This window comes from Pteropus medius, unplaced genomic scaffold (assembly GCF_902729225.1).
Source record: "Pteropus medius unplaced genomic scaffold, Ma_sr-lr_union100, whole genome shotgun sequence".
In the NCBI taxonomy this organism is placed as follows: Eukaryota; Metazoa; Chordata; class Mammalia; order Chiroptera; family Pteropodidae; genus Pteropus; species Pteropus medius.
In genome coordinates, this window is record NW_024349802.1 from 15,901,620 (window position 1) to 15,927,433 (window position 25,814).

General features: G+C 39.9%; 1 protein-coding gene across 4 annotated transcripts in view; it reads left to right on the forward strand.

Moving 5' to 3' along the window:
* The window catches only part of STK32A (serine/threonine kinase 32A), a 92,780-nt gene extending 69,538 nt beyond the window's left edge, over positions 1–23,242 (forward strand). For 3 of the 4 annotated variants that reach the window (XM_039836469.1, XM_039836470.1, XM_039836471.1), the window contains 6 exons: positions 6,032–6,129; positions 11,301–11,417; positions 13,820–13,945; positions 15,539–15,667; positions 19,181–19,245; positions 19,652–23,242. In XM_039836469.1, the coding sequence (XP_039692403.1) occupies positions 6,032–6,129; positions 11,301–11,417; positions 13,820–13,945; positions 15,539–15,667; positions 19,181–19,245; positions 19,652–19,745 (629 nt within the window). In that variant the 3' untranslated portion in view covers positions 19,746–23,242. The remainder of the gene's footprint in view (positions 1–6,031; positions 6,130–11,300; positions 11,418–13,819; positions 13,946–15,538; positions 15,668–19,180; positions 19,246–19,651) is intronic. The other variant, XM_039836472.1, reaches the window with a different exon arrangement.
* The last annotated feature ends 2,572 nt before the right edge of the window (positions 23,243–25,814 follow it).

Here is a 25,814-nt window from a genome sequence, read left to right on the forward strand (position 1 = left end):
CCAAACAAGCAGCAGCTGACCTTGGCATGCCCTGTACCTCTTACCAATGACCCCAGGCCTGGCACTAGTGGTAGCTGGCTACGGTTGACAGCAAAACCAATCTGAGGTGCCTCCAAGCCCAGCACAGACAGCTACCAATTGAAAATCATTTTATACCTCCTACCAGGTAGCCCCAGGCTGGATACAGGCAGTGGCTGACCTTGGCCTGCATTGGAGCCCTTCCCAAGAGGCCCCAGAACCAACATACCAGCTGGCTGGCTTCAGACCACACCAGAGCATCACCTAACTATCTCTACAAATGACATACCCAAAGGGCAGACTGGACAGGCGCCAGAGCCCCACTGAAACGAATCCTGCAACATGGGATCAGCCCCTGCACAATAGCTTGTCCACTGAAGTCATAGCCACGCCTCACAGCCAGCTAGCCTAAGGGGTCAATCTCACCCACTGAGGTGCCAACAGCAACTAAAGCTCAACTACAATAGAAGAGCACACACGACCCACATCCCGAGAGCAGCTGGCTCAGGTGAACAGGCAGACTGCACCACTGGGCTCCACAGGACACCTACTACATAAGGCCACTCTACTAAGAGTGGGAGATGCAGCAGATCTATCTAACACATAGAAACAAACACAGGAGGCAGCCGAAATGAGGAGACAAACATGTCCCAAATGAAATAGGACAAAACTCCAGAGAAAGAACTAAACAAAATGGAGGCAAGCAATCTACCAGATGCAGAGTTCAAAACACTGTTTATAAGGGTGCTCAATGAACTTAGGGGAAGAACAGATGATCTCAGTGAAAACTCCGACAGAGATAATAGGAAACATTAAAAAGGAGATAGAAAATAAAACAATCAGAAATTAATATAATAATGGAAATGAAGACTACATTGGCAATGTAGGAATGAACAGCAGATTAGAGGAAGCAGACGACTGAATTGGCAGTTTGGAAAACATCTAACTGGAACAGCAAAGAGAAAAAAGAATTTTAAAAAATGAGGACAATTTAAGGGACCTCTGGGACAACATCAAACATAACAGCATTCACATTATAGGGGAACCTAAAGAAGAAGAAGAGAGAGAGGTAGGTATTGAAAACCAATTTGAAGAAATAATGCCTGAAAACTTCTATAACCTAGCAAAGGAAATAGACATACAAGCCCGGGAAGCACAGAGAGTCTCAAACAAGACGAACCCAAAGAGGTCTTGACCAAGATACATCATAATTAAGATGCCAAAGATTAAAGACAAAAATCTTAAAAGCAGCAAGAGAATAGCAGTTAGTTACCTACAAGGGAGTTTTCATAAGACTATCAGCTGATTTCTCAATAGAAACTTTGCAGGCCAAAGGGATTGGCATGAAATATTTAACATGATGAAAAACAAGGATGAACAACCAAGATTACCCACCAAGTCTATTGTTTAGAATTAAAGGGGAGATGAAGAGTTTTCCAGATGAGAAAAAGGTGAAGGAGTTCATTACCACCAAACCAGTAATACAAGAAATGTTAAAGGAACTTAAGGAAAAAAAGATAAAAAATATGAATAAGTAAATATCACAAAGAAAAAAATATTCTTACTGACAAAGGCAAACATGTAATAAAAGCAGTGAGTAAACCAACACTAAAGCTAGCACAAGGGTTAAAAGCCGCAAGTAGGATGATCGTCTGTAATTACAACAGGAAATTAAAAAATATAAACACACAAGAAGTAAAAAATAACGACAAAAACATAAACGTGGAGGGGGTGAGTAAAAATGGTAGTAATTATAGAATGTGTTTGAACTTAAGTGTCTCAATTTAAAATAGACTGCTATAATCATACCTTGGTATATACAAAGCACATGGTAAGTACAAATCAAAAATATACAAGACATACACAAGGACTAAAGAGAAAGAAATCCAGACACAACACGACGGCAAGTCAACAACATACAAGAGAGCAAGACAATAAGGAATGGAGTACTACAGAAACAATCAGAAAACAACAAAATGGCGATAACAGATAACATTATGCCTTTCAATAACTCTTTTAAATGTAAATGGATTAAATGATCCAATCAAAAAATGAATGGATTAAGAAGTGGTACATATATGCAATGGCATATTAGCCATAAAAAAGAATGAAGTCTTACCATTTACAACAACATGGATGGACGTAGAGGGTATTATGCTAAGTGAAATAAGTCAGATGAAGACAGACAAATGCCACACAATTTTACTAACATGTGGAATCTAAAAAACAAAACAAAACAAATGAATAAGCAAGACAGTCATAAACTCATAGATGCAGAGAACAAACTGATAGTTGCCAGATGGGAGGGGGTTTGGACACTGGGTGAAAAAAGTGAAGAGATTAAGAAGTACGAAATGGCAATTACAAAATAGTTATTGGGATGTAAAGTACAGCTTAGAGAATATAGTTCATATTGTAATAACTATGTATGGTGTCAGGTGGGTACAAGACTTATCGGGGAAATCATTCCATAAGTTATAAAAATGTCTAACCACTATGCTGTACACCTAGACTGATACAATATTGAATGTCAACTGTAATTAATTTTTTAAAAAGAATTCTTGCCCTTTACATATTGAGAATATTAAGTTCTAGTGTATCATACGTATTACAAATATGATTTCCTACTTTTTAGTTGCTGTTGTTCTTATGGCATTTTTAGCATAAATATCTATTTTCTAACATCATTGAGTCATTAGTTTTTTTACTTTATAGTTTCTATCTGTGATGCTGTTCTTAGCAAGACCTTCCTACCTCGTTTTTAGAAATAGTTACCTTTTACTTTTATTATTGTTATAGTTTCATTTTTTACTTAACCTAGCTATATATTGACTAAAGATATGCTGTAAGGATCCATCCGACTTTACTTTTTGTTGGATTACTAAATAAAACCATGTATTATCTAAGATCCTTTTTATACTGATTTGAAATGTGTTTATCATAAACTCTGTATGTTTATGTACTAGCACCTGTATCCTGTGGCTTTCAAATCCTAATTTTTGTGGCTGTATAGATAGTTTACTACATGGGATGCAAATCTCTCTTTATGCTTTTTCAGAAAATCTTCGTTATTCATACATTTTTTGTAAATCAAATTTAGAATTATTCTTGTAAAGTCTATTATTTCTAATTACATTAAAATTATAGATTAGCTTTAGAGCCTTTTTTTACATCCTGACCAGAATCTACTCTCCAGTTGTTTTAAAATCTGAAAACCAAATGATGGAAATCTAAATAGCTAATAAACACATTAAAATGTGGCTAAGCTTGTTAGTAATCAGAGGAATGACGATTTAAATGACAATGAAAGACTATTACACACTAGACTGGTAAAAATCAAAAGATGAGTTAATTTCGAATGTGGGTAAGAAGGTGAGCGAAAGGAAGGCTTACACATCACTGGTCCTATTGTTAATTGGTACAAACGCTTCAGTAAATAGTTTGGTGTTATCTGTTGTATGTGAAGATACACATTCCATCCCCAGCAGTTCCCCTCCCAAGAATATACCCTAAAGATGTGTGGACTTAGAGGAGTCTTACATGTGCAAGAATATTCACGAGAGCATTGTTCATGATACTCCCAAACTGAGAACAATCCAAATAGCCCAACGATTGGATAGGTAGGTAAATTACAGTATATTCATATAGTACTGAATGTGAACAAACTGAAACTATGTGTGGCAATTAGGATAAATCTGATACACATATTCCTGAGCAAGAAAAGCAAGACACCAAAGAAACAAGTAGGATTTAACATAGGAGATTTACATATACACACATATACATTATATGCACATGCATGTTATATATACATATATGTGTACACATATATAACATGCAAGGAAAACGAAAGTATTGCTTAGAAGTGCATATGTGGGTAGGAAATCTATGTAGAAAGGGAACAAAATTACTAACATAAATTCAAGATAATGGTTACCTCCAGGGTCGTGAACAGGACAAGACACAGTGGTGGGGTCAAGATCCTATTTTGTGACCTGCATCATAGCACCTGGCCATTTATTTGCTTTTAACTACTCGTTAAATTGTTGTTTTTTTTTTTCTATTCTGAAATTAGGTATAGAAATACTTTAAAAACCAAATGAAATGCCCGATGGCTTTTTGAAGGAAGCTGAGTCCCTCTCACCTCTCTATTTGTACCCTCCCTAAAGGGTTGACAAAAGCCCCCCATTATTTTCCTGCTCTGGTTTTTCAGCTCTTTGAAGGCTCAAAGAATTACCCATCTGTTGTGCCTTTGCATGTTATGTTTTTTATTAATGTTCTACCAAAATTCCTCAGTACCTAGCACACCATGAATGTTTGTTGAAAGAATGAATATATATTCAAATGTCTTAATGCTGGAAATCAGAATATGTAGAAAAGCAAAAGGATATTCATAGAGACTCCAAGAACAGTCCAAGGGGACAGAATTTGTCCCCTTATTCTGTTTATGCTTATTCTGTTAGGTATTTTGTTAGCACAATGGTCTCTTTATCCCTCAGAGTTCTCTAAGTGAGATTCTGTCACCTGGGAGACTATCTCAGATGACTTGCTGTGAGATACTGAGAAGGGAAAGCAGAACGATGGCCCGTTCCATCCATTCTGTAGGGTACCAGTGGGTAGGGCCATTATCTCCTAAATTGTATGGGGAGCTGTGGCTTACAGAGAGGATACAGTGATGCATAAAAGGTGATTCCACTAGGGAGTGAGGTCTGCTTAGTCCTTCTACAGCTGGCTCCTATAGTCACAGCCAATTGGATGCTGTCCACAGGATTTTACTTAGAACTTGAGTGCACTGGGCGGGGCAAGCCTGTGTGCACAGGCCCCATGTCACACCAATTTCCTTTGTCCAGAGCAAGCACCTTACTACCAGGGGCTTGCATCAAACTGTATGTAGCTTTGGGCTAAAACTCCCATTAAGGATATTCACCTCTCTAGAAGCATGCCTGATTTTCTGAGCACTTTCTAGGTGCCAGGCACTGTGCTGAGATTTTAGCATGTACTATCTCACTTAATTTGTCACCTCTGTAAAGACTGCTGCCTTATCATTCTGATTTTATTGGTGAGAGTTCTCAAGCTCAGCCACCGACTTGTTCAAGGTCACAATAAATGATGAAGGCAAGTTTTGAACTCAGATGGCACAGCTCCAGAGCTAATAGTTGCAACCACAGCTTGATTCATCGATTTAGCATCAATCGTTAATTCAATAACGACATCTCAAGTAAGCCTAAATGCCAGGTTCAATACTGGAGACAAGCAGATAAGATACCTGCTTTTGCTTCATGTTTCATTCTCCCTACTCCACTCCTCAGGAGTTAGGGATATTCTTGGAAGAGTATGTAGATTACAGAAGGTTCACTTTGTGTCAAACTGCTTAGAGATTGCATAACTGGGAGTTTCCATTGGTGGTAAAATTGACTGTAGCTTTGCCTTGCACTGGAGTCCAAACAACTGTTACTAAATATAAGTGCCCCACAGCTGTAAAACATTTTATCTTAGAGTGCCCACTCCCTCTTCTCTACCCCTCCACCCCCCATAGCAGGCTGCAAATGCTGCCCTACCTCTTCAGGATGGCTGCAGTGGAGAGCCAATCCAATGTATGTAGCATCAAATTCTGCGCATTGTTTCCCACCGTAATAGAAATTTCAGTCCTTTAGCATAAACCTGCCAAATCAATACAACAAATAACATCTCAGCCTTCTTGATTTCAGGGCCAGCCACACATTTGAGACCTGATGGTATCTAATTTTTCATAGGTGCATGTTCTAAATAAGAAAATAATGTATCCCCTAAGGCCTGTGCATGCCTGTAATGTGGGTTGATAAATGAGCCTCTGGAGAGAGATTAGAAAATTAGAAATTTTTGCCTGCTGTGAGCAATCTATTAATGAATGACAAGCATCTATAAAAGTGTTTGTACCCTTTACCTTGGTATTTTGCCTTTGGAGGATCGTGTTGGAAAAATAGGCTTGTTAATGTCTCAGGGAGTAAAACGGACCTAATTTTTCTGTTTGCAGCACCTGAGATGTTCAACTCCAGAGGAGAAGCAGGCTATTCCTTCGCTGTTGACTGGTGGTCCCTGGGAGTGACAGCGTACGAGCTGCTGAGAGGCCGGGTACTGTAGAATTGCATTTCTTTGGTTATTCTTCCAGCAAGTTGCAGTTTTAGAATGAAAAAAATATGTTTTTATTTGTGTGTTTTTTTTTTTGTTTGTTTTTGTTTTTGCTAAAAATCAAGCAGTTTGAGAGGTGAAAGCCACTATGCCATGTGGTGCTGATAACGACCTTGGGATTTCTGCACACATTCATTCACTCTCCTACATATGGAACCGAGCATGCGAGTTCACATGAAATTATGCAGATAAAATTAAATGACTGATGTGGAGATTATAACGTCTCGGAGAGAGGAAATCAATACGCCTCACTAAATATCTTGTGTAAATATATTTGTTTGTTTAAAACAAAGCATTTTGCAGTCACAGTACAGGACTCTGATTCAGATACACTTCTCCAACACAGTTCATGCTCTGTCTTGTGGGATACCTGCTTGTCATGTGGCTCCCAAGTTCTGGGTTCAGTGGCAAATTAGTTTCCTTTGAAAAGAAACATTTATTTTTTATAGGCAAGGCAACCCTTGGTTGACCTCACAGATTGCAAGGACCTTGTCGGTTTACAATCCTTATTTTTTATTTCATTTTTTACCCCTACAGCACCTGGTCTTCCTAGGTGGTCTCCTATCCACGTACTAACCAGGCCAGACCCTGCTTAGCTTTCGAGAAAAAGAAACATTTCTTAAACTAAGAAAATACCTAGGAAGAATTTTGCCGAGAAAATACTTTTTTCTCCCTCCCACGTTATTTTACCTCTATGGTAGTTCCCTTGTCAGTCTTTTTTTTTTTTCCTTTGGACAAGTGAAGAGAAGTTACTATTAGGTTGCTGGATTTTACATATATATATATTTAAGTTCTACTCTCAGCAAATTCTAGTTCTACAATACAGTGTTATCATCTTTAGTCACCATGTTTTACATTAGATCTTCAGACCTCATTCATGTTATAGCTGAAAGTTTGTATCCTTTTACCAACCTCTCCCTATTTTTCCCACTCCCAGCCCCTGGCAACATCCTCTCTTCTGTTTCTAGGGGTTTGACTTTTGTTTTATTTTAGATTCCACATGTAAGTGATACCATACAGTATTTGTCTTTCTCTGCCTTCAAGGTACATCCATGTCACAAGCAGCATAATATATATATATCATTACCTTGTATATCAATATATATATACAGCATATATATAGCATATATATATAAATATATATAACTTATTTATATGTATATAAATAAAACATATATAGAGAATAAATTTATAAATTTATATATATATAAGCATCTTCTTTATCCATTCATCTGTTGACAGATACTTAGGTTGTTTCCATGTCTTGGACTTTCATGTAAAAAAAAAATTGCTGTTGCTCTCAATGCTTGCTTCTCTCTCTCTCTCTCTCTCTCACACACACACACACACACGTGCACACGTGCACGCACGCACGCGCACATGCGCGCACACCCACACACACACCCTTTACAAACACAATCTTTAAATAGCTTGGCATTCTTTGCCCTTTAGAACCAGGTTAACTTTTCACATTCACTTCCATTTGCATGACCCTGACTCTTATGAACTCACTTTAGACTTCCTCTCCTCTCGAGGCATCTTGGGCTTTTTTACTTCTTGTTCCTTTGCCTGTAGAGATGTTTCTGAAGCTAGGCCCTGGTCTTCTTAACAAATCACTCTGCAAATAAGTTTGTGAACTGCTAGGCTGAGTTTGCATAAAGTTAAGCATGTATCTTAATTCCAGACTTTTCAGAGCCTTTATATCCAGTGTATGTTGATCGTTTCTGGAGAAGGACATGGTACTAGACTATCCCAAATTTCTCTGTGAGGAAGGCTTTCCTCCAGGTCTTTTCATATCTGAATCCTACTTATTTTTATAGCCCATGACAACATGGCACTTCTCTGAAGAGACTTTCTCTGATCTCTAGCTAAATTGATATGTATCTCTTCCAAATATATATGTACTTTATCTGCTTTATGACCCTTCTGAATTTAAAATTATTAGAAAATATAGAGAAGCACGAAAATGAAGGTAATATCAACCATATCCTCTAAGGCAAAGAAAATTCCTATTAAAAAACTAAACCCTCCTTTGACCTTCCAACCCCACCTTCTAGAATTCATAGTTTGCTTTTCTGTTCTTATTAGGATAATCTATTTTTCACATACACATTTATGCTTTATTGTTTCTGCAAAAACAGAATTATGCTTTATCTTTCTGTTGAGAATTTTTTTCACTTAAGATAAAATGTAGAACTTTCTATATCAAAACACCTAAATCTACTTTATTTTCTTTTTTTGGATTAAATTTATTTTGTAAATATAGTGACCTTGTAAATTTTTCCAGATGTATCAATTTTTGTGTTTTTATTTCTTTTATACTATTAGATTGTTAATTCATTAAAGGTGAAGTATGTATCTTACATACTTTAGTAGTAGCCACAGTATTTAATTTTAGATAGGCACATAAATGCATAGTGAATGAATGGAGAAACAAGTCACTACAAGTCAATTCTGACACATTCTAGGAGAGAATCACCATGTAGGCTGTATGTAACTATGTTTTAAAATATAGTTAATCTGAATAAATGAAATTCCAATATCTAATTATAACTATCAACACGACTAAGCCATAGAAGAGTGTTAAACAATAATTTCTCCTCATTTACAAATTCTTACTTACAGAAAAATATGAGCCTCAAAGAGAAATGTGCTTGAAAACACTCATTGGGTTCTGAGCTTGATCATGGTCTTGATGAATGGGTCTCAATAGCTATTAACCTGTTTTGTCATCTCTGTCTCCCAGCTATCATTGCCATTGTAAAGACAAGGTCCATGTCATCTCTAGTTTTTATTATCCATATTAGCTTATGATAGAGACATACTTAGTTTTGCACTGTTTTGCACTACGTACACTATTCTTTGCTTTTGTATTCTGAAATATGACTATAATCACAACACATCATTTTCTCCCATCTAACATTTTACCTTTTACCTCGTTTATTCTTTATATGTTCATCTTAATTTATATGCTCTCTCAGTACTGTTTGATATATCCTGTCATTGCACACTGTAATTTTTCTTTATAGTGTATATTTATTTGTGGTTTCCCTAAGTAAACTCTAGCCTCCACTAACAGAAGTCATTCTCTCTTGTACAAGGCCCAGGAGAGGTGCTGGAACATGGGGAATATAGTAGGCATTTAATAAATATTTGGCAAATGAGTAAATCTATAATCCTAGTAGTTGATGAATTAACATGGATTTTTTAAATTTTGAACTAGGAAAATAAGTTATATTGTATAAGACAAAGGCAATTTGACTTTTTAATAAGTTGACAGGCCATGAGGATTTTTGAAAAGTATTAAATTCAGTCATATGGCCTTCTAAAGTGAATGAACGCACTCTTAAACCAATTGCTTGTGGCATCCATCAGTTAATTATTTGTTTATCAAATCATTTTGTGGTTTTAGATGGCTAAGAAACAGTAGGTTAAGAAGCAGCAATGAATCAAAGAATAAAATTAGGGGGAAAAATACATCTGCACACACATATAACCCTTTGAGTATGCCAGGCCTGACCTAACTCTTAATGGTAGACATTAAATGAATTACATGTAGAAACTCATGATGCCCTTCGGCTAGCAAATAGTCAATAAACACTGATGATGATGATGAGGTTCCTAGTACTCCTTTCCTGATATTGAGTTACATGGGTCATTTCCACTGTGTCTTTACTGAGACAAGTAAATTAGCTATGGTTCCTTATTTGGTCTCTAGGGAAGGCATATGTGGCAGGTATTTTTAAACCTTGCATAAAAGGTAAAGTTTGGCTAGTCTCCTTTTAGGGGGTCAACTGCTAGCACTTCAACATGCTATGTGTGGAGTTAAGCCTGTCTTCATATCATCTTTATTGATGACTCGCCTTGCTGTTCACTGTTCGCATTTATATCTATCCCTTTCTACCCTGTGTCAATAACAATAAAAATATCTCTCTTCTGTACTGTGTCTAATATATCTTAGCCACTCTATTGGGAACTTTACACATATTATGCCATTGAATTTTCCCAATAATCTCATGAGGTGTTTCAATTTACAGATGAAGGAATTGGAACTCAAATTGAGTGACTCTGTTTAGCCCTCAAATTCTTTTGCCTTCAGAGCTCCAACACTTAATTATATTACCTTTTAATACCGATTTACAACAAGGGAAAAATTCAACTCCTCCATTTCTCCCAGTGTAGTTCATTAGTCCACAGTCATTGACTGAGCATCTCAGAAAGGCCAGGCAGATACTTAGTATATATTAACTGTCTTATTGTTGTTTCAAATGGAGATTTTTTTTCATTCAAAAAACACGTAATGAGCACCTACTAGGTGGTAGGTCTCATGTACAAAACGTGAGTATGGTATATAATCTTTGGTTTTAAGTAACTCACAGTTTTCATAAAAGAAATTCTAGCATTAATAATTCCTTTATGAAAGAGAGATTTACTATAGGTAAAGACTGCCCTCTCGTGGACATTTGTGAAAACCGTAATAGAGTCTTGCTTTTTCCCACCCCTGAAATAAAAACCATAAAAGAATCTGGTTCTCTCAGAGGTGAAAATACATTTACCTCATAGTAAAACTTGCCACCCCACTCCATGGAACCAGGTACTCATAGCATTTGGTATGGGGTTGAAGTTTTCTGGCTAAATTTCTTTTCTGAACTTATTCGTTACGATTTAAACGAGTAAAAAGAGCTGTGCGGTAAAACTCTGGATCTCTTTATAATCAACACATAAATAACAACTTTTCAAAATTTCCATTTACTGAGCACTTGTCCAATACTTTATGTAAATAGTTATATGATTGATCTTACAAAACAGTTCCAAATTGGCATCTCAGAGGTGAATTTAGCCCACAGAAACGTTTTGTTTGGCTCAGCAGAATTACCAACTTTTAAGAATTCTGAGATTTCACAGGACACTATAGATTTCCGGCACAATTTTTTTTAAGTATGTGATCTGGCCACACTGGGCCATATATGCATGTGGCAACACAACTACCAACTGGAAGGAATGAGAAAATGATACTGAGATTTTACTAGTTGAAAATTTAGCTTGGAAACATTTGCAAAGCAAAATTTTTTCTTTTATCCTATAAAATGAAAACTCTTCTTTTCTCCCTTAAGAGACCGTATCATATTCGCTCCAGTACCTCCAGCAAGGAAATCGCACATATGTTTGAGACAGCTATTGTGACTTACCCTTCTGCCTGGTCACAGGAAATGGTGTCACTTCTTAAAAAGGTAAGAAGGACTGCATGACAAAAGTGATAAAAAGAAGCATGCTCTCTGATTTGAGATTAGAAGTTAGTTTAAAATATTGGAGGCAGTCATAATAATATACATTTCTAGAGTGGGGTTTGTAGCTAACAGCTTTCAAATACATGACTTCATTAAGGCAATGCACATGTCCTCTGGTATGTCCCAAAGCCATCTCAAACTCAGTGTGCTCAAAATGGAGTTCTGAAAGTCTCTGTATTTCCTGGACTTTCTCCAATGTCCCCTCTCTCAGTGACTGTCCTCTCTATCCATCCACTTATGCAAGCCAGAAACCAGAAATCATTCATCATCCCCACATCCAAACCATCACCAAGTTCTGTAATTTGACCTTTTAAATATTTTTTGAATCTGTTACTTTCCTCCATCTCCACTGCTATCTTCCTAATCTTGTTGCCATCAAGTCTTGCTTAATACTGGTTTCCCCTTGTACACTTTTACACACTCCATCTGTTCTTCATTCTGCCCCATAGTGATCTGTTCAAAGCAAACTTCATTGTCTTCCCATTGTTCTTCGAATAAAGATCAAAATAATTTGTACAGTAAAAAGGTTCTAACTACCTCTCAAACCCTATTTTTGACTTTTGTCCCCCTTTGGATTACACATAAACTGCACTAACCTTTTTCTCTTCTCTCTCCTTCCATCCCTTCACCCTCGTCTATCAGGCTCTTACCACAAGCCCTTTGCACATGCTCGTTCAGCTGCCTAGAACATTGCCCCCCTCCCAGCTTTTCCAGCTCCCTCCTTTAGACCAGTACTACTCAGTGTGATTCACTGACTGGTTCAAGTCCATGAATTGTTTCTTACAGGCTCATGACAAGTATGGAAACTGAGAGAAACATTTAGAAATTTTTATAGCAATTTGCTATTGCTGACGCCTCTAAGCATATGGTTAGTGGACTCATCTCACCGAACAGGGCACAAGCCTATTTGGTGATGTAGAATTCAAATCGCTAATTGCACTGGTGTGGAGTCGCACGCTAGCCGTGCACAAGAACACCACGTACTGGTTTCAGTGTGCTGGAAATGAAAACAAACAAGTGAACAAACGACTGGCCCCTCTACATAGTTTGAAAAGCACAGTTTTAGATCTCAGCTCAAATATCACTTGGGAAGCCTCCCTCTGTTTTAAGCTTACGCCACGCTATCATTCCATCATAGCATTTTGCACAATTTGAAGTTATGCATTATGTGTGTGTGATTCTTGGATTAATGATCATTGTCCTCTGAGCCTCATAAGGGAGGGACCACATCTGCTTTGTTCACCGTCGTTTCCCCCACTTCAAACACAGAGCCTGACAGGTGGTAAACTTTGGTGTTTGAATTAAGGCGGTCCATAACTTTCATCAGATTTTCAAAGTGCCCATGTTCCCCCCAAAAGGAGCTCAATCTTATGTATTGAATGATTACATGAGAGGAAGAATGTGGAGCCCAAGAGGATGTGCTTGGCTTTTGTCAAAGAAAAAAAAAAATGCCCAGGTGGCAGCTGGTCAAGGAAAAGAAGTTTGAGGACTAAGGATTCAAACCTGTATCTCTTGTCTACGGGCTGAGTTCCCTGTTTCGGAATAGGGACAGTGCCATCGGTAATGTCAAAATGAAGATTAGAGGGGTCATGTTCCAAAAGCAAATTTTCCTCAGTTCCAAGACAGCCCTCTCCACCCCAGAGTTGCACCCTGATGATCTCTGGCTGTCACCTCCAGGACATTTCTCAAGTGGAACTGACATTTCCTGCCAGAGATAGAGGGTTGATGTGCTGTTGGCTCTGGAGTGGTTGAGGTGAAAAACACCTCTAATCCCAGTTCGTAAAACCCAGAACTTCACAGTAACCTAAGGTACATCTTATCTGCATCTCCCCCAGTATATTTTGATTAGCTGTAAAACAGCTGAAACATTTAATGAAAAATGAATTTCGTTTGTAAAAATGGATGCACGTTCGCTACCTATTAATAGCGGACCTTCTCTTAGGCACTTCGCATACATGCCTCATCTAATTCTAGCTGCAACCTTATGAAATAGATTACTCTCACCTTTTTACAGATGGGTTTACACAAACTGAGATTTAGAAAACTTGCTCATAGTTAGGAAGTAGAGGAATCGTCAATCAAAGATATGTTCGACTCAGTAGGACAAGCTATTTTCACTCACTACATTGTGAAAACCAGCTTACAATTCATTCTAACCATGCATTGCTGCATTATCTGCTTATGCATGCAGTATCTGCATCATTTGTTTACAGGGTTAGGGAAGGGGAGCGCTGCCTTGTTTCTCTCACTCCTACGCTTGAAAACATTCAGAGAGAATTAGTGTGTTTTTATTGCGCCCTGTTTTGACCTTCCTTGTGACCTTGCTGTTTGTATTCCATCGGCAGCTACTTGAACCTAATCCAGATCAACGGTTTTCCCACTTGTCTGACCTTCAGAGTTTCCCATATATGAATGACACGAACTGGGATGCGGTTCTGCAGAAGAGGCTCACTCCAGGTTTCACTCCCAATGTGAGTCAATCCCAACAAGCCCACACTAACTCCCATTCGGCGTGCGGTACGGTGTGTGCCAGATATACACGTGGTCTCATTAGATAAGCACACTGGTATTGTGAGGCAGCCCCAGCTCCTGTTGGCCACCAAAGGCTACGCGGCTGGCAAGTGGCCAATTTGAGATTCTAATCCAGGACTGTGTCTGGATCTGTAGCTTCTAACCACTTTTTGTGACATGCTTTTTTATCTGGAAAGAAGCCCCAGTCCTCCTAATACGTAAGCCCTCACTTAACATTGCCGATAGGGTCTGTGACTTTAAGAGAAACAACATGTAACACAACCATGTGACCACAGGCTGACTGACACTAACAATTTTATAACGAACCGGAACGTCAAGGATCTGCTGTAGTCATTTCTAGGAATCTTCTCTTTGAGAAAAAACAATGCTTTCTCTGATTCCAAAGATGCAGAAACTCTGACCCATGGGGTTCCATGAGTCAAAGGGTTGCAAACTGTTGGGGTTGGCATGAGATATTATTTTCACCATTCACCCCTCTTCCTCTGGTAGTTCTATGCCGGGAGATACATTCATAACAATGAAAAAGCCAAAGGGAAATAATCCCCACCGCATGGGTCCCTGGCCAAGGGGCATCTGTGGCGGGCTGAAAACCCCTGGAACACGCGAGAGTCCAGAAGCTGAGGCCTCCGGGGCCCAAGCGAGGCCTGTAGCTCCCTCTCTCACCCCACAGCCTGATTCCACACATTCACTTGTAGGCAGATTGGCAGAATAACGTTTTTAAGGGGGCTGTAGAGACAACTCAGAGTTTCCTGTCCTTATTTCCAAGCCAGGCGCCTGTTGTGGGCCGGCGGGACTGTGACCCTTCCTGTGCAAACGGCAGGGACACACTCTGTTGGGGTCGGGCGAAGTGCGCAGGGAGGGGAGGGAGAAGGCGCGCGCTGGGATTCTGGGGAACCAGCACCTTGCAGAACAACAGGAGATTGGGGCCAAGGACTTACCCGGCCACCTTGCAGAATCCAGTAGAGGCCTCTGGTACCAGGGTTCCTATGTCGCCATGGAGATCTCGGCACCACCTCCTGCCGCTTCCACTTGGAGGCGCTGCACTGCTGCAGCTAACATCGGTGCTGCCTTAGCCGCTCTGCGCACGTTCTCACCTCGTTGCGTATCCGAATCACCTGGGGGCTCGTGAAACGTGCGGTTTCCTCGTGCTCAGAAACACCGATTCGCGAACTCCAGCTGGGGAGCCGGGAATCCTCGGCCAGCATCAGGTGATGCTGATCTGCACGACCGTTAGAACACGCTCTGAGACACATAACCCAAAAACTCAAACTTCAGAAAAATAACTGTCATTTGATTTTCTTTCTAACTCACCGAAGGCTCATGGGGAGTTTAGAACAATAAATAAAATGTAAAATGAAAGAATATGAAAAACCATGCTGGCAATACATTGTCCCAAACGTAGAGTGGGAGTCTTCAGCTTCTTATCCTTGGGCTGCTCCATTAAGACCAAGTGTGTTTCTCTGCCTTCGGCCTGGTGTATTTTTAGAATGATACAGGAATCTAAGGAGTGAGCCTACCTGTCTTCCTTGCAGAAAGGCAGGCTGAACTGTGACCCCACCTTTGAACTCGAGGAAATGATTTTGGAGTCCAAACCTCTTCACAAGAAAAAGAAGCGTCTGGCAAAGAAGGAGAAGGAGATGAGGAAATGCGATTCCTCTGAGGTGAGCAGGTCCCCGCCAAACTCAGGGTCAGTGGGAACTTCCAGGTGGCTGCCATTTGTGTGAGAGCTTCTGTTCGGAGGTCTTCACTTTGCCTCGGATGGTCACCCATCCATCCACACAGCCATTCATTCATCCTCTCACCTGCTCAACAGATAGCCATCCATCCTTCCCTCCATCCATTTATTTAGGCTACTTTTGTAGAAAACCTGTTATCTACCAGGCCCTATGTTAAGTACTGGAGATAGTTACGAGATAGAATTCCTGCATTCAAGGGCATCCCTGTTCTCAAAGATATAGTCTTGTGGTGAAGATAGCTCTGCAAGCAAATAAGTATCCCCAATGTCCTTAATTTCTCTAGGGACCACTATACCCTTTAATTAATCAAAGTCCATATCCTGTTGGTCACAGAACTGGTCTCTTGCCAGATTCCCACCTTTAAGTGCTTTCAAGAGCCCTCCAAGGGACGCCCAGCTGTGCCACAAATCCATCTTGCTTGTTCTCTGTCACTTCGACCATCTTCCTCCTAATCATCTGCTGTTCATTTCATAACCAACTGGCTTCTCCGGGCTTACTTTTTTCTATGTCCGTACAGAGCTTGCCTCAAGCTGGATGCAGACTCCTTGTAACAAGCCCCCAAATGTAGCAAAGGCCAAGAGATCATCTTTATTATACGTTTCCTCAGGTTATAGAGATAACAGCCGTATGTGAGTTAACTTTTTACCATGCCGGCCAGACCCTCCACGATCTGCCCGCCTTTCTCGCCCACTCCTGTACTATGCCCCTCACGACCCTCCAACCACACAGACCTGGCAAGTGTGTGAGCCTCAAGCACTGTACGTTTTGTTTTTCTTCAGGACCCTCGCTCTTGCCTTTTTCTGGAATGTTTCCTTAAATCTTCCCATAGGGGGCTTCCTCTCATCCTTTGCACCCTAAATACTACCTTGTCAAAGGTGAGATTCCTTCGCCATCACTCTCTTCCTTAATCCTTATTTTTAAATTCCTTTGTGACATTAACATAGTTTATGAATGTTTCTATGTTTATTTGTGTTTCTTTTTCTATCACACGAAAATGAAGCTTCTTGTGGGTGAAGATCAGGTCAGGCTTTCCCACCACTGTCTTCGTGGCACCACACAGTGCCTGTAACGGAGCAGAGGCTCAATAGGTAGGAGGCTCAATACATTGAAAGGGAAGAAACTTTATAACTGGACAGTGGAAATGGTTACTGCTGTCCTTACAGTTCCAAGGTCAAGCTCCATCCATGGGACATCTTCCTAGGGTCCTCTCTTGTCTTCATTCTTCCCCACCCAGCCACCAGGTTGCAGTAGCAAGTGTCCCTCCCTTGACAGGAAAGGCTCTGAGCCACTTACACACAGTACAGACTCCCAACAATTTCTAATACCAAGCAAAAGAAAAAAGCAGTTTCCTCCTTCTCCTAGGTGTCATATCAAACTCAGAATCATTTACTAAGAAGTGGCTCTGGCCATAATAAAAACAGGCTTTTACATCGCTAATCGGAGAAGTTTACATCTCTTGATTTTTTTTATTTTGTGTTTAACTTTTTTATTGCGGTAAAATATGTGTAACATAAAACTTGCCATTTTGACCATTTTTAAGTGTGCAATCCAGTGGCATTAAGTACATTCACAGTGTTGTGCAGCCATCACCAGTATTTTCAAAATTATTTATTACTCCAAACTCTATTTATTTTTTATTTCTTTCAGCAATGTGTTTTACTTTTCAGAGTACAAATATTGCATCTCCTTGGTTAAACTTTTTCTAGGAATTTTATTCTTTTGGTTACTATGGAAATGGAATTATTTTCTTAATTTTCGTGGATTATTAAGTACTGTTTATAGAACCATAACTGATTTTTTTCTGTGTCGATTTCGTACACGGTAACTTTGCTGACGTGTTCGTTAGCTCTAGTAGCTTCTCATGGATTCTTCGGGATTTTTATATATAGGACCACGTCATCTGCAAATAAAGGCAGTTTCACTTCTTCCTTTCCAGTTGGATGCTTTCATTTCTTTTTCTTGCCTAATTGCTCTGGGTAGAGTCCCAGAACAATGTTGAACAGTGATGATGAAAGCAAGTGTCTTTGTTTTTTTTCCAATCTTAGGGAGAAAGATTTTCGTTTTTACCATTGAGAATGTTAGCTGTGGGTTTTTTGCAGATGCCTTTATCATGTTATATTTACATAACATTTTATATATATGTTTATGTAAATATTTTATATACATACATAGAAATATATTTATCATACATGTAACATGTATATAAATACATACATATATGTGCACATAAATATATAAACTCATATGTCTGTAAAATAAACATGCAAAATATATGAAAATAAAATTTTATGTAAATATGTTAAAATATGTAATATTTTGTTTATCTATTTTTGCATATATTTTATAGAATAATTTAGTGTTAAAAATGATTTTCCTAAAATCTTGACGTAAAGCTTCTGCTCCAAGGAGCTGTCAGATTGTTTCTCCTGTATCTTCATGTCTCTCATGATACCAGAAACGTCGGGGTTACAAGTGCCCCCATTTGAGAATAAGAGTGAAGCACAGTGGTCTTTTTTCTCTCCTTTGTTTTGCTTCCTTTCCTGCTTCTTGAAATTTCCTCTCCTTTTTGTAGTTTCCTCTCTTATCACTTAAATATTTTCCCAGGAAAGAAAGAACACTCTTTAGTACTTGAGGACTTAGTATTTTCTAATTCCTAGATTAAAAAAAAAAAATGAATGAATTATATTTTTTCCTTAGAGAAAAATGTTTCTCATCAGGAGTGATTTGGAAGTTCTTGGTTGCAGACTTTTCAAACACTGGATCTGGGGTTGACGCTGTCCTGAGCCTGATGATCGTCCTTTATTTTTTTAGGTTAAATTTTTCTCATGATGATGGAGAAGTCATCGATAGGTGTTGAAAGCCAGACAGTGAAATGTCAAAGCACACGTTTTTAATGACTGAAAGTCCCAAATAAAGACAGCTCTGCTCACTGCACCCTAACTCTATTCAGTCAACCCCAGCACAGCTGTCGAGGGGGGACATTCGATCAGAATTCAGTGTGGGGATGTTTCTAGGCTATTTATTAAATCCAAGTAGAGCCTCTAAACCTTTCATCTGAGGGACAGGAGATGAGAGGTGAGTAAGTAATTAGCTCAATAAACCCTCGTCGCGACCTGCCTTGAAGCCATGCTTTCTTCTCGGGCTGAATGGCTGGCTTAAAGACATCAAGCTCATAAGCCATAACTCAGGTGTTCCTTGCAGGCTCGTTGTTGGGGAGCAGAGTGTTGGTGTACTTTATCCTCTTGCTGTTTCTTCCCTATCTGCTCCTCTATTATTTTAGCTGGGGTCTCACTCAGGCTAGCATCCATTTTGAAGATACATTGTACTTCTTCGATTTGGGCCATTCAGGGAACAGACAATCGGTTATTGGCTGTTTGAGGATCCTTGTTGGTCTGCTAACTATACTTCTATTTTTTATTTTCATTGTTCACCTGGAAGACATGCCTTCTTCAAGAGCACCTTGAATCTGTCCAAAAGGAGTTCATAATTTTTAACAGAGAAAAGTAAGTAGCTTCTGGAAGAACAGCCCAGCAAGAATGTAGTGTGTCAGCTAGCCTTTACTTGCAAAAGGTGAATATGTTTATTAATATTTTAATTCAAACTACAAAAATGATGCATATCCATAATAGAACATATGAAAATTTCAGAAACCTTTTTTTTTCTTGCAAGAAATTTCAAAAATTGTAATAGGGGAATGAGCTTAGCATCAAATTACTGTTTCTAAGAAGGGCAGAGGAATTGGGAGAGAAATTGGGGACTTACACATTTAAAATCGGTGACATCTTTAAGACAGTTTCATGCCTCTTTATAAATTGTTGGGCTTCATACTATCATTCCAAAATCTTAAATCTTTTTTTTTTCAGTGAATAAACAAACCTTCTTCTTCTTTTTTTTTTTTCCCCTTTTAAGAGTAAAAAGGAACTTTAATACAAGACAAGCACCTCTAGCCTCGGAACAAACCAAAGACCCACAAGAAGAGGATGGCCAGAATAACAACCTGTGAAAGCCTCAACATCTTCTTCTTGGGACATTTCCTGGCACCTCAAACCAGGAACTGCGATTTCCACGTCAGGAAGAGCTGACAGTAGTTCTCGCCTCTCCACACCTCACACACCTTAGAAAATATGAGTGCACACCTTTGGAAGGGGGCGGCATGACACAGTGGAGAGTCCCCTGGGCTCCTGGGAGCTGGTTGCATCACTAATTAACCACGTGACCTTGAGCAAGTCACTTAACCGCTTTCTCTGCTTTGATTTATTCATCTAAAATGAGAGAGTTAAACTAGATGAGCTCTACTCTGCCTTTTGACTGCTACCATTCTGTTATCCTAAAGAGCCTTGGTTTTTATTTCAAAAGGAATATTTGGATGTGGATTTATTTTTCCACTCCTTCATGACACTGTGACAAATAGACAAGTGGACATCGGTGGGTGATTGAGTGAGATTTTGGGGGGTGGTGATTGAATGAGGCTCTTCAGAGCCACGAAACTTCATAGAGAGATCAGGATCCCCAAGCCCGTCTGAACAGGGATAAGGAATTCAGTCAGGAGGAAATGAATGAGACCAGATTAGAAGTAGCAGAGACTGACGACCTTCCAGTGGTATGCTGGAGTCTGCACGCCATAACCTATTGTCCCAGCTAGCGAGAGCCTGCTATGCACAGCTGTCCCAATGTCCTGTACAGTGATGTGAAGTTGGGAAGTTGAAATGGTAGTGATGGCAGAATTTACATCATGGAAATTGGCAAATGCTACAAATCAGGGCTTTCCCCCCTTCCCCACAAGCCAGCTGTTAAATATTTACTAGTACGCCACTTGCCTTCTTAATGTTTCTTAAGAGCTAATTGTCTTCTTAAAATTAGCAGAGACCTGTGTCTGGGCAGGATCAGAAAAGAATACTGTCACATTAAAAGCATGTCCATCTTGTATAATGGAGTTTTAAACAGGAGTTATTGTCTAAGGTAGAATGTGAGGTGAATTTGGATAGTAAAATGTACCCTTGAAAATCCCTTAAGTTACCCATAACATATGCTGGGGATCTTAGTGGATCCCAGTACAGTGAGCCATCCTTCTACAATGAAACAAGGTTCCTGTTTTTGGTTCATTTTGATTTTGTTTTTTACTTTTATTTTTGGTCTAATTTTTGGCTAGTTATCAGATGAACCAAAATGCTGTACAAATTATACATGCCTTTACAGACTAGAATTACATCAGAACCTTGGGATGCTCATGTCTGAGAGGCCTAAGGTCACAGAGATGAAAGGAAAAGCAGTATCATGTTTTACCACCTGTATTCACTGCAAGAATGGTGGGCAGAATTGCCTCATTGTTAAAATATTATCGATGTCTGACTCTTTACTTATTTGCCAAACACAAAGTTTAATTCATCTGAGATGTACATGTGATGTATCTCCACTCTTCTGATAACATAAATTTTTGCAGAGGAACTATTTTGGGGAACCTACAGATTCCACTGGTTAGAGTCAAGAAGTGAATAGTCTTGGTGGGGAACTGTTTTAACCCCTCGGCCACTCAGATCACCTAAACCTTGTCCTTACTTATAGAGATTATGGGCCTCACCAAGATGGCGGCAAGCTGGCAACAGGAGAGACCAGACCGAGCCGTTTGGGAAACCAGACAGATGGAAATCAGCAGAAGTGAGAGATATGGCTACCTGTTACACTCGACTTTTCCAGGAGGAAGTTTGCATTAGGGCACGTCAGCTTGGGTAGGACGCCAGCACTGGATTTTAACTCAGCATTCACAGTTGTCTCTTCACTAAGCCAGTAGGCCCAGAACTTCTGGCGGAGCTGTGAAACAGTGCCTCTCTGCTTTGAAGAGCAACCTTATTTTTGTTAAAAATTAAAGCCAGCTCTTTTGCTCTGTTTGATTCCTTTTCTCTACATTTGCCACACAGTGTCTATGCTGTTTTTTCTCCACTCTTCTGATAACATAAATTCTGATAACGTAACTATAAATTCTAAGTGTTGGCCCTCAGTTTCACAGAGTGGGTAGGTCCACAAGAACGAAAAGAAGGTGGCCAGATTCTGCTCCAGGCTAGTAACCAGGAGTGTCAGGGGCCACTTGCATGTTTACCAACTTCCATCTTTCATTTGTTTGTGATTTAAGGCCTGATGTGCTGTGAGCTTATCTCCCTACTCACTGGTTCCTCCTCTTGCTATGACCTCGTAGGTGTCATCCCAAAGGAGGGACTTTGGGAAACACCGAGGGGCAATGGAATTGGTAGGCTCGTCATTGGGATGGGGGAGCTGATCATTTGTGCCATTTCACATCTCTACGATTTGTAATGGGATAGGAACCCAATGTAGTTTGGATCCCGAGTTTTTATTTCCAGTGAGCCACTTCTGTGCCTGAAGTGCTTCTGTGGGCATTCAAGAACCATGGACGCACTGAGTAGAGAGAGAGCATAACCTCAGGTAAGACAGGTTTCCAGTCCCAGTTAGAAAAGAAAAAGCAATACATCCGTCGGTGTAGAACATCTGATTTTAAACATTACCCACCAGCATATATTTTTAATATTAGGACAAAAAAGTCTTAAAAAAATAAATAAATAAAAGGATGCCTACATCCTTGCCATGGTTGCTCGTTGTTGAAATTAGATCCTTTCATTTTATTCATAATGTGGACTAAAAGTTACTATCCTACTGGGTGGAACATATCTAGATTTGTGACAAACAAGGCTCAGGGCTAAGAATTTTAGAAAACGGTGACTATTGAATTTTGTGTGTGTGTGTCTGGTATTCCTGGAATCCTTACCTGTGTGGAGAGTCTAAAAAGTCTGAGCTGATTTTGAAGACCAGACACCTCCTGGTTAGAACACTCTAGCACTGCTGCAGGGCCGCCTGCCCCAGTGCGTCCACAGCGCCCTCTAGAGGATGGGCAGGGCAGCCCAGCCCTGCAATCCTGGCCACAACCCTAACTCTGAAGGTAAATGCTCTGCTCACGGCCAACACACCTCCATGGCAGCACTGGTTTTGCCTAAGGTCGTTGCTAGGGCAACGTCGAACAGCACGGAGCACTGCTAAATTAATTAGGATGAGTTAAGCTTCTTCTAATAGGAAAGTTTTAACCGGAAATGAATAGATTTTACATCCTCATAGCTTTTCTATATTGGATGGACAAATAACTGTGGAGAAAGAATGGTGGCCAGCAGGGACCAGTGTGGCTGCTTTGGGCTGATGCAGTAACTCTAAGGCTTCAAATCTTCAAAAGCTGAATTAAAGGCATGCAAAGCATAGTGAGTTTCAGTACCCAGTTGTCCTTGCATTATGTCTGCACAAAATCCTGTTTCCGACTCTGCCTGTGATTACTGTTTCTTACACGCTCACTGTGTCTGGTAGTAAATATTGACGTTAAAACTCCAAACTTGTTGTCTGTGCTGTTGTGAACAGACAGCCCTTGGATGGGAAACACACACTTCTGTTCAGCTCTAGTAACTGTAAATATGCTGCATGTATTAAAATGTTTCCTGTATTCAGTAAGACGCTGACCCTTCTTTGTCAGCTGTGTGTATATGTATGTGTGTGTGTGTGTGTGTGTGTGTAATGGTTTTCTCAAGAGGAAGGGTGGAGGATGCCCAAGTCACCTGTTCTTACTTCCATTTTCTGCTATGAGAAATGTCCTTTACCGAAGAAACTGGTGATAGAGATGGTATTCTATAAACTAATCCCCATGCAGAAAAACCAAATACCTGACCCCTCTCTAACATTCATACCTCAGGGAACACAACCCAGAATTCCAGATTTTGCTTTGCACTATGACCTGACGTCCACGGATGGCCCGGGGACTTCTTTTTCAGCACTCTGCTCTCCTACCCCTCAGCATCTTTTTCCTGTCCCATTTCCTACATCAAAGCGGCAGGTGGATGTTCATAGGGATAGAAGAGGAATAGCAGCTCTGAACTCTTGCAACTAGAAGCAACTTCTGCCTTAGAGATTAAGGGGACCTTTCAACTACCTTTTGGACTCACAATAGCTCAGCAGCCAGTGGGCCAGCTGGTTCCCCAGGCTTGTCCTGCCATTGGCTCTTGTAAGTCTCACAGGGCTCTAAAGTCCTGTGTGCTCCGTGTCTGTTGTCAGGTCATGTTAAATGTCTGTCATGTTCTCAGTGGTCACTTGAGCACAGCACAGGATTCTAGACCTCTTTCTATTCTAGAGTGCCAGCCTTCAGGGGTCTCAGTTTTGCAGGTTGCTTTGGCCCTTTCACCCCCCACTTCCTTCTCGTAGTTAGTAGTCCCTTTGTGATGGCTTGATGGTACCACAGCCAATTCCAGAAAGTTCTTTGAAACCAGAGAAATCCTGTTATTCTTATCCAGTGTTCTCATCCCCACCCGGTCCATGTGACTCAGCCCAGAATAATACATCCAGTTAGTCAGTGTGTGAATTTCACTAATATTTTTTAAAAACTGCTTCATCTCTTTTAGAGACCTGTAACCTGAGTTCACTTTGAACCCCCACTAATCCTCGCCGAAGCTCAGTTCTTGCCTTGGCCATGAGCAGGAAGAATTATTTCCCGATACTGAGTTTGAGACAGAAAATGAGACTTTGGGATAAAGTTCATAAACTCTCAAACCTTGACCCTCAAGCTGAAATAATTATGTGCTCAGAGTAGCTTTTAATATGGTTCCTGAGCTTCTGTGCCGAAAGGCTTCACCACTGAGCTCCTGCACTGACAGCATTGTTCTGCCAAACCAAGAGGGGTTCATCACACATAAAAGCAATTCATCAGGCATTTCCATCCCCAGGTCTCCTTCTCCACCTGCCCCAATGTAAACACAGACACTTTGCTGAGCAAAACATTCATGTCCTACAGGCTTGAGAATGGCACCATCTGCTGGATTTACCTACCCGCAGCCATTCCCTAGTTCTCTGGTATCAAAAATTGATTTTCTTTTGAGTTGCTAAGTTTCTTTTGTAGTTCAGGTGGCTCAAGGGCCGGGCATGTGACCAGGTGTGGCCAGTCAGTCCCACAGGCTCCCAGGCACAGTGACTAGTTCAATGGTGAAAACACATGACCTGAGCCGGACCAATCAGAATCGATCTCTTAGGCTAGACCTATTGAGGGAGCCTTTCTTCTTCCCCTGAACTTGGTAGGCAGGTATGATGAAAACCTGGAGAGCTAGTTTTGCTCTCACATGGAAAGAGCTTTTCTAAAAAGGAAACATCGACAAAAGGCAAACAGGGCTTAGAGACAAAAAAAAAAGAACAACATTCTCGATCCACCTCTGCTTGAATGTATGTACCCAAACCTATCCTTGAAGTTTTCAGTTATACCAACTTTTAAAAAAACCTTCAAGTTTCTTTTTGCATACACTAGTCTAGCACTCAAAATGAAAAATGTCCTACATAAATTGTCATTGGACCCAGAAGTGTTTCTCCACAAAAGTTTAACACATTTGGTGGAATATTAGAAAATGATATATGGTCAAAAATAGTTTGAGAACCTTGAACTAGACAAATTTTGAAAGACACAGTATTTCTCAGAGACTTGACCTTGATGATATGCATATTAAATATCTCAGAGGCATAGACATAGTAAATAATCCTTTCCCTTTCCAACACTCATGATTCTGTTGGGACCAGTTTGCTAAAGAATATACTTTGGAACATGCTTAGTTTGAGTTTTCTCAAAGTCCAGGCTTAGGAAGGAGCAATGCTTAAGGGGATGACAAATGACAATGACAACCATAACACAACTTAGGATCTGTTTAGGACTCACCTAGATTTAATCCCAAACGGCAATGCCTTTTACACTAATACTGAATTCGATGATACATAGATAAAACTTTGGTCATTCCCCAAAGTTTCAATAATGGTCATCAAACTCGGTGGCCAAACAGAAACTCAACCTTAACTGAAAAGACAGAAACTCCCCCAATATTTTCGGGATAACTCTGTTTTCATCAGCTCTGCCCTCCTTCCTATGTCAGTTTTACTGTCCAATTTTAACACTTAAGGTGAAAAGGCATGTCACACACAGAAGGAAACTCAACGACATCTGTGATTTCATAGTTATTTTAATAACCAGGTTTACATTAACAGTCACTTAATGAAC